The sequence below is a fragment of the Lacerta agilis genome, chromosome 13 (assembly GCF_009819535.1).
Source record: "Lacerta agilis isolate rLacAgi1 chromosome 13, rLacAgi1.pri, whole genome shotgun sequence".
Classification (NCBI taxonomy): Eukaryota; Metazoa; Chordata; class Lepidosauria; order Squamata; family Lacertidae; genus Lacerta; species Lacerta agilis.
In genome coordinates this window covers 33,485,423-33,498,236 of record NC_046324.1, presented here as the reverse complement: position 1 = coordinate 33,498,236, position 12,814 = coordinate 33,485,423, and the positions used below count along the sequence as shown (strand labels likewise).

General features: G+C 45.3%; 1 protein-coding gene across 2 annotated transcripts in view; it reads right to left on the bottom strand.

Moving 5' to 3' along the window:
- Positions 1-7,105, bottom strand: part of PPL (periplakin) — a 48,688-nt gene extending 41,583 nt beyond the window's left edge. For both annotated transcript variants that reach the window (XM_033166933.1, XM_033166934.1), the window contains exon 1: positions 6,783-7,105. In XM_033166933.1, the coding sequence (XP_033022824.1) occupies positions 6,783-6,844 (62 nt within the window). In that variant the 5' untranslated portion in view covers positions 6,845-7,105. The remainder of the gene's footprint in view (positions 1-6,782) is intronic.
- Between the last annotated feature and the right edge of the window lie 5,709 nt (positions 7,106-12,814).

Sequence of the window (12,814 nt, the reverse complement as noted above, 5' to 3'; positions counted from 1 at the left end):
ACTCTCCTTGCATTCAGAAATACAGTGTGTTTAGCCCAATTAAATTATAGCTTTCTTTGCAATGTGATTATTTGCAACCTACGTTTGAAAAGAAAAAATATAGGGTGTGTTAAAATGAGCTTCCTGTCAGCAAAACCCTTATCGGGGACACAGGAGCTGGATAAACAATAGGCAATTACTCCCCCAAATATCCTTCAGCTGAAATCTTTCAGTAACTTTAAAAATGCAAGCTGCCAGAGGCAAAAACAGCAACTGCCTACCTACCAGCACCTCTGTAATGGGGATATGCAAGGGATATTCTGGCATGATTGCATCACATTAAGGGATATATAGCCATGGCTAAGAAGGAAAGCAATCCCTGATGTCAGAAGAATCTCAGTCAGCAAGTGATGGGAAAGACTTCTGCTGCAGATGTTGGACAGCAACAGCTTGTTGGAACAGACAATTACAGTTTGTCTTGCCTTTCTTTCCAACCCAGAACGTAAGGGTCCTGGGCGGTCACCCATCCAAGCAATAATAACCAGATCTAGACCACTTCTTTTTAGCAAAGTGGTGGTCTTGTGTGCCTTCTGATCATTCCCTGGGGCTAGATGGGCCAGTGGTCTGATCTGGTATAAGCAGCTTACGATATGGGTAGGGACTGGTAGGGACATAAGAAGTGCCCTGCTGGATCAGGTCAAGGCCCATTTAGTCCAGCATCCAGTTCTCTCAACCATAGTTTAACTATATTCTGCTATGAAGAAGTATGTTGTTGCAGGTTTCCAGTGGTCAATTTGAAAGGTGGTCCTGCCCCATATTGGCATGTGGCCTCCAGAAGTTTGCCCTGAGGGAATGCAGCCCTCAGGCTAAAAAGGATTCCTCACCCCTGGGCTAAGACAAGCAGGTTGTTTTAGCTTCAGATTGCCGTCTGTCCAATGGGAATGGAAACAAAAGCAACAAAACAGAACAATAGCAAAGCAATCATGAACTCCACTGAGTGGAATTTGCTACCAAGGAGTGTGGTGGAGTCTCCTTCTTTGGAGGTCTTTAAGCAGAGGCTTGACAGCCATCTGTCAGGAATGCTTTGATGGTGTTTTCTGCTTGGCAGGGGGTTGGACTGGATGGCCCTTGTGGTCTCTTCCAACTCTATGATTCTATGAGTTCAGGGTGCTCTCCCAATGAGCCCTTCTGCCAAGTGGAGATTTTTAATTCTGATCTCACTGGCCAAAAAGTCCAATGTTCTCTGACCACTGCATCATAGCTGTTGGACAGTGAAGACATTTTAAAGAGTACTGGGGCCCAGTTTGAAAACCTCCTTGTAGCACTGAAACGAAATACACATTCTTTCTCCAAGATAACCTCAAAAACACACACGGTGACACTGATTTTGTCACTTTGCAACAGAAGCTGGCTATGGACATGATCTTGCAAAGTTGTTTTACAAAAAAAATGACAGCCTGATGAATTGCGCACATCATGTCACCATGACAGGTTCCCCCATCCCACATAAAACCCCACTTGTTTGTGTCCAATTACAGAGTAGTATAGAGGACGAGATGGTTAGACAGTGTTCTCGAAGCTACCAACATGAGTCTGACCAAACTGCGAGAGGCAGTGGAAGACAGGGGTGCCTGGCGTGCTCTGGTCCATGGGGTCACAGAGAGTCGGACACGACTAAATGACTAAACAACAACAACAACATAGTAGTATTTGCTGCACAGCAAACGTAAAGCACATTGGCAATTGCCATTACATCTCTCAAAGAGCCACTGCACCCTCTCAGTAGCACCTCCAATACATTGCTTTGTAGATTATCCACCATGCTAAGCACTTCACAGAATGGCACTCCAGCTCAATTTAGACCCCACTTAGATTTATCTGGGGGTTTCACCACCTTGCTCCCAGCAATTCAGAGCAGCTGTCACATTGTGTGATGGGATGCCACCCTGCATCAATTGTCGCTTTCAGATTCTTAGGAAGATCATCCAGTCCCTAGATCTAATTTGTAAATGCTGATTGCATGGCGGAACTTGGATCTGTTCCAGTTTCCCCTTCTTGCTACAATGAGTCATTGAGCAAAATGAATGGCAATTTGCCTGTCTCTGCTTGGAGTTTTAAAGTATCTTTTCCATCCCCAGCAGTATTTTGGATGGGCAATGCTGTGCTCCTTTCCAATTCTGACATACCGGTATGTATGCATGCAAAAAAACAGTGGAGCAAATCCTTCATGGACTGGATAACAATTGAGTTTTCCTTTTAAAATATTGTGCTTTTAACAGTAGGTGTTTGTGGAAAACTATACCAATTATATTTCTGAGTGTCTGGCTGGTATAAACTGCACAGGAGCAGGGTCAGAAAAAAGCTGGCAAAATTCAGTCTTTGGTAAGCCCCCCCAGCCCAATATTAAATGTTTTCTAAATATTAATGTATTTATATCCTGCATGCAGGCAACGTTTTACCTAATCGCTCACTAAGAAGTAAAACATTTCAGTAAGTTTAAACATGTTGGGCTATCTGTGTTTATGTTCTGGCTGTTCTACAATAATTCCCCCTCTCCACAAAATCACTGGCTGTAGGCTAAAGGTAAAGGTAAAGGTACCCCTGACTGTTAGGTTCAGTCGCGGACGACTCTGGGGTTGCGTGCTCATCTCATTCTATAGGCCGAGGGAGCCAGAGTTTGTCCGCAGACAGCTTCCGGGTCATGTGGCCAGCATGACTAAGCAGCTTCTGGCGAACCAGAGCAGCGCACAGAAACGTCGTTTACCTTCCCGCCAGAGCGGTACCTATTTATCTACTTGCACTTGACATGCTTTCGAACTGCTAGGTGGGCAGGAGCTGGGACCAAGCAACAGGAGCTCACCTGATCACGGGGATTCGAACCGCTGAACTTCCAATCAGCAAGCCCTAGGCTCAGTGGTTTAGACCACAGCGCCACCCACGGCTGTAGGCTAGGGATGGGCAAATCTGTCAGTTTCTCATTTTCTCACTCTTCAGTTCTCCACACTTTGACAACCATTTGCGATTAAAAAAAAAAATCCTCAAGGAGGTTCATCACCATTTAAGTGTCAATTTCTCCTAATATGCAGTTTTATATGCAATTTTGCATAATTTTTGCAGAGCAGCCTTCTCTAATCAAATGCATTTCTGCTCATACATGCATCTTTATGCAGTTTACTCTGGTATAAGTACACATTACTTGGCTGGAGAACTGCACTGCAAAATCCAGAGATTTGCAGATTTTGGGAAATATAAATTTGTTAGCTTCACCTTTATTTGCAAACTGAATTGAGTTTTCCTTCATACCTACTCTACGACCACCCTCTCCCCTGCCCACATGCCCTCTGCACATCCCTTTCTTTTAAGCTTGTCTCAGCGCCTGATCTCTCTCTCTCTGTGTGTGTGTGTGTGTGTGTGTGTGTTTCAACATTTAATAACAGCTACCCACATAGCCACCCTATAGCAGGGCTTGACATGGTTTGGAGGTTGAGGAAAGTCACTCCAATGACCCACCCTGGTTAAATCTCCTCCATGTTGTTCTGGGTTTGGTTGGTGGGTGGGTGTTTTTGGTATGTTTTTTTTTTTTTAATGGTATGGTTGGCACAATTAATGAAAGAGACCAAATAGCGAACAAACCACATCAGAAAGGATCATAACTCCAAGTCGCCACCCTCCTTCTGACAGCTTCTCCAAAACAAGCCCTCCGGAACAAGAACGCAACGCCCACACAAAATATGCATCGTGCCTCATCATAACAGGATTCCCCAGTTGATCTTTGTTGGGGGTGGGAGAGAGATCCTTAAAGTTCCAAGAAATGTCACAAACTCGTGTCCAAAGTTTAATACAAAAAGTTTCCACATGGCTGTTTCAAGGAATGAGGCCAAACAGACTTGCAGCTTCTCTGGGGACTTGTTAGGACCAGGGAAGAACACTCCCCCCCCCCCTGCTTATATGGAAATTTGAAACTAGCCTCCAGAGTGGAAGATTAGAAAGGAGGGTTGTGTAAACAGGGCTGAAGTGCTAAGTTGTTGGGCCTCCGCTCTGCTGAGAAGTTTTTACCCACTGACCTGAAACACATTTCCCCACAATCACAGACTAGGGAAGGGAGAATGGTTGCTTTGCACATTGTGTCTGATTTGGGGCTGCTGCTGCTGCTGCTGCTGCTGCAAGCTATGCAAGTCATGGTAGAAAGCTTGACCTGATGGATTTCTGCCTGCTACTTGGCAGCTAAATTTGCACATCGGTCCTAATTAGCCAGACTGATCTATCTGGAAGAAGAGCAGGGTAGAAATAAAATTATAATGGTGGCTACGTAGTGTTTAGGAAAGGCATTTTGTGCATGCTCGGAGGCATACCCTATCACTACTTCTAGTGGCATCTCAAGGCTAGGGAGGCTGTGCTCAATGGCAGAGCAGATACTTTATATGCAGAAGTAGTTGCCTGGATAATTCCCTGGTATCTCCAGCTAAAAGGGTCAGGTAGTTGACGACAGGGAAGACCTATGTTTGTGTGATTAGAAGTCAATCTATATATATTGTAAAAGGCAGCTTTATATGTCCACATTGAACCATAATTCTACTGCACTATACAGAGACCCTCATAAAGCACTTTCATAATCCCTCCTTTGGAAATCTGTTTACAAACCTCCCCAGCATGAAAACAGGTTTTAAACTGCTGTGTTTTATGGACATTTCAGCTTTTTCCTGGGATCTCTCCTGTTGTGATTTTATTCCACCGTGAATCAGATTTTGTAAAATGCCCAAAGTGCTCAGTTGGATGGGCTGTGTGCAATAAACAAATAATAAACAAAATAAAATACTCAATGCAATAAATATGGAGAAACACTGCTGGAGTTACGGTGGTCAGGTACATAAGATATTGGGGCTCATGCACCTTAAATTAAAACATATATATGTGCATGAGGCTTTATAACGCTACAGAGAAGCAACAGAGGACTGGGGGAGAATGGAGGCAGGGATAGAGTATGCAGTTATTTCAGTTGCACGCCAATCTCAATAAGATCTTCTACAAAGCTATTAAAGATGCAAGAGCACTTGTCTGTTTTTCACCTGGGCTATCCCAATCAGAGTTGGCAATGCTGGGCTTGATTTGGTGGTCATTTCCCCCCCCCCGATATATAAAATGGTTTGACCTGGTGTAAGGCAGCTTTGTATGTTCCATTCCTGCTTATTAAATCAGTGCAAGTTGCTGCTGTTTTAATTAGGACACATCGAAACAAGTTATTTGGCTGTGGAAAAGTAACATATCAGGTGCATGCCAGCATAAGATGAGAAGAGGAGCAGAGGGAGGAGAAAACAAGAAAGGCTGATGAAGCCACACCCTGAGAGATTAAGTTCAGGAATGTGGCAACAATCTCAAACAAACTATGCTGAAGAGGAAAATTAAAAGTTGCAGTATGTGTGTGCATATTTCCTGCTGCGTGGTATACCCCATTGCACCTAGTGGGATTGACTCCTGGGTAAATGCACACAGGATCAGGCCGCTCAAACCCAGGGCTTAGCCCTGCATATCTTGTTTCGGTATCAGGGGCTCAGCCCCGGAACATGAGAAATAATGTGTGAGAAAGTACTATTGAGGATACACAGAGTACCTGTCACACACACGTTAGTAACCATAACTCTTCATATTTGGGAGTAGAATGTCAAGAAGTTAGCTCAGCTGGTTGGAGCAGGGTGCTGATAACACCAAGGTTGCAGGTTCGGTTCCCGTAAGGGTCAGCTACATATTCCTGCATTGAAGGGGGTTGGACTAGATGGTCCTCAGGGTCCCTTCAAACTCTATGATTTGGGTTTCTGGACCTTTCTTTCACTTGCCCTCTTCAACAACCACCAAACACCCAGAAATTAACCTGGAAAAGCTTTCTCTGTCATCTGATCTCTGTGCCAGGTAAAGGCAGCTTTCCAAATATCTGCCTTTTCAAGCTGCTACCACAAGACACAGCTACACAGACAGCAAACAAAACGAAACAAAAGCAAACCTGCTTTCAGTACAAGGGCTCAGTGACACGAGTAATACAACACAGAAATGCTATAGAACGTGTGCAAAGTCCCTGTTGCACACCACTTGTTAACCCACCTACCCAGGTATCAGATTTGGGGTGGCAGTAGTGAAGGTAAGCTGGGCACAGGGTGCAGCTTAGTGGCAGGCTTCATCCTGCACATGTTTCATTTTTAAAACAGAAATGAAGTGGATATGTGCCAAGAAAGCTGTTAGCAAAATGATGCTCCTGTGACACTGGATCACAGAATAGAGGTATGTACTGTAGGAAGTCCGGATAGCAACATAGGAATCTGCCTTATACTTAATCAGACCATTGGTCCATCTATAGCTCAGTTTTCTCTACACTGACCAGCAGCAGCTCTGCAGAATTTCTGGTAGGGAGCCTTTCCAAGCCCTTTCTGGAGATGAACCTGGGACCTTCAACATGCAAAGCAGATGCTGTACCACTAAGATATGGCCCTTCTGTCTCTCCTATTGGTCCATCAAGCTCAATATTGTCTACACTTCCTGGCAGTGGCTCTCAAAGTTTTCAGGTAGCGAGACTTCCCCCAGCCCTACCTGGAGATGCCAGGAATTGAACCTGGGACATACTACTGCATGCAAAGCAGATTCTTTGCCACTGAGCTACACCCCTGGAAAATCTTAGGCAACAACTCTAGGGCTGCCCTGGAGATCTGAAACTGGACAGGCACGGCTCGCACCTGCTTGTTCCTCCCCACAAGCTGCCTAGTCGGGAGCAGGATCCGTATGTCAAAGGACATGTGTAAACAGAGTGCAACGCTCACCTTTTCTTCTGCACTGTCGGGCTGTATTTCCCTTTGTTTCTTTTCTTGAACAGGGAATGCATAATGTTAACCCCAGGGTTCAGCGAGTGCCGACGGAATCTCGTTCCAGTGGAAGTCCAAAGAAAATAAAATTAAAACGAATGAACCGGCAAGGCTCTGTCACGCAGCTCTTGTTGTCCCCCCCCTGGTGAAAGGCTGCTGGTGTCTGTTTTTGATGCTAGATCCTGCAGTTTTGGAAAAGTTGCTGAACGGAGAGAGTGGGAGAGAGAAAGAGCAACTTCGCAGCTACCTCAAGTCCTGCTTCTCTGGCACTTCTGCCAAAGGAACGGCAACACTCCCAGGCCAAGCGAACTGGGAGTTACCTCCTCCCCCTGGAGGTGGTGCTTACCTACCACACACATGTCATGGGCCCAGGCGGAGCCAGTCTAGGCCATTATTTCCTCGTCAGCCTCTGCTGGGAGCAGTTGTTGCTTATGACTGCCTATGACCAGCACATCTTTCTGTCACTGGCAGTGTTAGGAGGGTTGCAAGATACTTCCCATTCAGCCCTTTCTCCTTTGACTTTAACAGCAGGTATAAATTCACCGGGTGAAGCTTTTTCACCATACAGCAAAATAAGCGGCTGGGGGAAAACCTCACCAGTGTGTATCTGAAGAAGTGTGCATGCACACGAAAGCTCATACCAGGAACAAACTCAGTTGGTCTCTAAGGTGCTACTAGAAAGAATTTTCGATTCTGTTTTGACTATGGCAGACCAACACGGCTACCCACCTGTAACTCACCAGTTAAATTCATGCTGTTAAAGGCCGAGGAACAGGAGTTGGAGTAGTGGGGTTTTTATGGCTGACAATGTTTAAACTTCCTTAAGGACAGTTTGATCAATAGGCATTTGCTGGTGATAATGTTTAGTTCCTTCACGCCTTGAAAAGCTTCTCCTGTTGATTTCGGTGGATCAAGTGGCCTATCAAGCCACAAAGAGCAGATCAGGCTGGGGTTTCCCCCCTAGTCAGATGGCAGCTCTATCTGTATTGTGGAGGGAATACCAGCGACTGTAGCTCTTCTCAGTTTTGCATGACAAGCTTCACTGGCAAACATTCCCTGACTAGGGCAACTGTAAAAGATAAAGGAGCCATATCTGCTTTTGAATCTAGTTACCTTAGATAGGGCTTAATTTTAGCCCCAGAGCTTTTTTCCCCATTTTAATGCCTGTACTCAGCCATTCATTAAATGGATGCCTCTTATCACATTAATCTACTATTCTGTCAAGTGTAGAGTACAAGGCATTACTTGAACTTATCTTCACAACAACCCTGTTAGGTTGGCTGGGTCGAGAGGTAACGGCTTGCCCAAGGCTGTCCAGTGAGATCTGGGGCTGAGCTGGGAACTTTGTCCCAGTCCAAGCTCAAAACTCAAGCCACTGCACAAAAGAGCAACTGGAGTGCCTCTGACCATGTGCAGAGCACACATTTCTCCCCCATTTAGTAATGATAGCTATATGTGGACCTGAGCAGGAATAAGGTTGGCCAGGTGATCACTGAAGGCAGGCTGTAGTATCAGCACCTCACAATTTGGGCTTTGCCTGGGGCAGGCTGGAATGCCCTTGGAGGCTAGGCCAAGTGATGGGAACAGCCCTTGTTTTGAGAGCCTTTTCCTGTCCCTGTAGAGGTCAATCCAGGCCTTTCCTGTTGGGGTGGATACCATAGCTGTCAAGTTTCGGATTTGAAAATAAGGGATCAGCAGTCTCACCTATCCCGGGGACAGTCACATGTCAGTGGTGGGCGGAGCCAGAAGCAAAAGTGGGCGGAGCAGCAATGTAAACTCCAAGCGGGCTCGGAGCGGAGCAAAGAGGAGGGCAGCCATGTGCTCCGCGCGATGGAGCCCCATCGTCTTCTTGTCTGATCCCATCAAAACAGGACAGGAAGCAGCAGCTGCTCAAAGGCAGCCAGGCTCCGCCCGCCAGCTAACCCTATTGGCCGGCTGAGGGGCTTGGCAGCAACGGATAGGGGCTGATCCAGGGGGAGGAATATACCCCCCCCCCCGTAAGCACGGGAAACATCTCCCACTTGCTTTGAGGGCTGAGGCTTTTCTCTCCAAGTATGTGAGGTCTTCCCACCCAGTCCCTGGCCAGCAGGAGAGGAGCTGCTTCCATTAAAAATGGGAAATTTAAGGGAAATAAAAAATAAGGGAGAGCAGCGGGAAACTGCTTAAAATAGGGGAGAATCCCGGGGAAAACGGGATACTTGACAGCACTGCTGGATACAGAAGTACACAGGTTGCACCAGGTCTCAGGAGGAAGTTACAAGTACAGGAGAAGGCCCATTTGGTTACTAGGCAACATCCCTGTTAGGCCTAGGTAGTATTTCTGCTCCCTCTCTCTACTCATCAGTGACAGGGCAGGTGTGACTTTGAAAGCACACCTTTGAATAAACTGGTTTGGTGAGCGTGTTCTTTCTCAGCAAGGCGTAATTCCAACCTCGATAGAGCAATAATTAACAGCCCACCCACCACCTCATCTTTGGTCCTGCAACTTATAAAGAAGGAATATGACCAACATCCCCCAGTTTGGGAGCTTGGGGATCAGAGGCCACACCAGGGAGGAAAAAACCCACTTCCATACCCTTGATTCTGAGCCTGTCTGGGCCCAAATACTTCCTTTTAAAAGGGCACCTGCTGTTCAGGAAACAAATATTTTATTGACTCATTGCATTTATTTACTGCCTTTCCTCCAAGGAACTCAAAGCAGAATGCATAGTTCTCTTCCCCACCCTCACTTTATCCTCCTAACAACCCTGTGAGGTGGGTTAGGCAGAGACAGTGAGGAAAGCCCTTAACATCCAGAAAGGTACATGGCTGGGCGAGGATTTGAACCTGAGTCTTCCCGCTCCTACGGCATACCACACTATACCTTTGAAGCAATCCAAGGCACATTTAAAGTACATTACATCCCCCCAGAGAATTCTGTGGATGTAATGTTGATTGTTAAGGTTACTGTGAATTGTCGATCTCTGAGGAAGAAACTACAATGGGGGGAAACTATGTGCTTTAAATGTGTGTTGAATGTACTTTATGGTGTGGATCTGCCCCTAGTCTGACACTCTAACCACTACACCTACTTGCCTAAAGAGGATTCCAGCCATGCCATGTGCTCCAGCTTTCCCTGTGAACCAGAAACACTCCCTGTTTTCTGGCCCCTGTCCATCATGGTAAAATACTGTCCACATTTTGTCTCTGTTTTTTGTCTTGGAGATAGATATATCTACAAATGTGTTAATGTGCACTTATATCCCTTACAGCAGCAATGAGAAAACTTGTAGGGTCTACTTTGTTTTGTATTAGAAAGTGAGATCCACCAGCTAGAGCTTGGTGCAAAAGACATAACACACTGAATTTTTTTTAAAAAAAAAATCTGGGTCCAAGGAATGGTTGTTACGAGTACCAGAACTGAACAAGAGCTCACACAAAAATCCACACCTGGTTGCTGATTCCCCACCCACCCCAGCTGCAAGCTGTCTCCTTTTTCAGCAGTATAATTTTTGGTGTGGCTGATTTTGTGGTTGCCGCTTCTAAACAATCAGGATACAGAAATCCTTGCCAATAAAAATAACCAAAGATCCACCAGTAGATCCAGCTTCTGCCTATCACTGCCGTAGAGTTCTCTACCTAAGCAATGCACCAACTTACACATTGTCAAAAAAAAGAGGCAATACATCACCCAAAGAAGGTGATGTATAACTGTGTGTGTGCTAATTGATATGTAAGGATGCAAATTTAGAAAGAATCCAGCCCATCACACCATAATGAGGAAGAGCTACATGCCCATTTACTCTGTTGTCCATCGCTAACTGTGGATGGGCTACTTCCAGCCCTCTGCTCTCCCTTCGCAGGATTTGTTATCTTTAAAAATAGCTTAGACCAGACAGCTTTTCAAACAGAGGACATCTTCAAATAGAGGACTGTCTTCTGATATCCGTTCAAATTGTTCTCTTTAAAGTATTGATGTAGCAGTTCAGGGTTGCAGAGGGTCAACAATTCATTACAGTTATTGCAACGGGGGTCCTTGTTTCCAGTGCCTCAGAGCTACCCAATTGGCTTGAAGGGGGTGGGAGCTTTTTAGGCACTGAGAAGCCTCCTCACTCTTTGTGCTTTAGCCAATCAGAGTGAAAGGAGGTGAGTCAACCACTGAGAATTGGCTTCAGTTTCAAGAGAAGGTGGTTCAGTTTCACGATAACATTGGGCAAACTCTGTTACATGCGATGGAACTTCAATGGAAACAGAAGAAGATATTGGAGAACGCCAAATCATTTGTCCATGTATGTGTGCGGTAAACAGTAGATGTAGCTGAAGGGCAACATTGAAATCTTCATTGATCATTGCAATGCATCTGTAATAATTATTATTGTATAATTATAAGATTACTGTAGGTAGGATGTATAATTTTAGAAAGGGATAAGGCTATAAGGAGCCATGGCTGTGACTATCATGAAGGAACTCTGCACTTCTGAATTGGCCACTATACGAGTGCTTTAAAACAGAACACATAGCCACCTTACCCAAGTCCCTCAAAAATAAATATCTGAAGGACAATCAGATATGGCAGCATGGGAGATCTATGACTGGCTCTCCTGGTGGTATTTTTGAAAAAAATATATCATTGGGAGTTCCAATGTTGAACCTCAGCACAGAACTGCTCCCCTCCAAGTGAGTTAATAGCACCCTGAAGAGGGCTACATAGATCAGGAAAACAGGGAAGCAGGAAAGTAGCCTCACTGTTGTTCCTCAAAATTAAGCAAAATGGGGGTCACTTGCATGGTGTGAAGAAAGTGGGCGGGGGGGGGGTCTTCCTCTCTCATCATACTAGAACTCGGGAACATTCCATGAAACGGAATGTTGGAAGATTCAGGATAGACAAAAGAAGTTAAACTATGGAATTTGCTCCCACAAGACCTATTGATGGCTAGTGATGGCCACCAAGCTTTGAAAGAGGACAAGGGCTGTGCACATATATATTACTAACTTAAAATGCAGCTAGGTTGTCCTATTTCTAAGTTCAGATCAAAGGTGGTTTGGCAGGGGTGCATCGAAACCCAGTATTTCATAAGAAACAATAGGCTAGATACAGGATGGATATGGGCTATGGCTGATGCCATATGCACACCACTTTCCAAACCAGTGTTGGGAGCACAATGGATGCAGAGGGGAAAGGAGCGTGTACACAGTCTTAGACAAATTCATGAAGGGTAAGTCTGCAATGTCTGCACCTGTTCCCACCCTAAGATTTCTTTATCTGCTCACCTAGATATCATTAATCATCACCATTTTAGACCCTCCACTTAGTCTTACAGAGGACCCTCGTTAAGCAGCCATAGGTATTACTTCCATTGTGAAGTACCCAATCCATATTTCTCTTCTCCCCATTATAATTCCATTCATTCTGCTTCTAAATTCCAGCATTTGGGATGTTATAGTTTATTGAAAAGGCAAGTAGGAGGTGGCATGATAGAAGTTTAAAAAATTGTGAGTTGCATGGAGAAAGTGGAAAGTTTTTCTTTCTCTCTCATACAAGACTGGAACTTACTGGCATCCATCAAAGGTGAATGTTGGAAGGTTCAGGACAGATAAAGTACTTCTTCGTGCAGTGCACAGAAAAACTATGGAACTCACTCCCACAGGAGGTAGCATGCCTCTGAATACCAGTTGCTAGGAATCACAAGAAGAAGAGTTTGGATTTGATATCCCGCTTTATCACTACCCGAAGGAGTCTCAAAGTGGCTAACATTCTCCTTTCCCTTCCTCCCCCACAACAAACACTCTGTGAGGTGAGTGGGGCTGAGAGACTTCAAAGAAGTGTGACTAGCCCAAGGTCACCCAGCAGCTGCATGTGGAGGAGAGGAGACGCAAACCCGGTTCACCAGATTACGAGTCTACCGCTCTTAAGCACTACACCACACTGGCTCACAAGTGTGTAGAGCACTGTTGCACTCAGGTCTCATCTTAGCTGGCCTCAAAGGATGCTGGACTAGATAGGCCTCTGG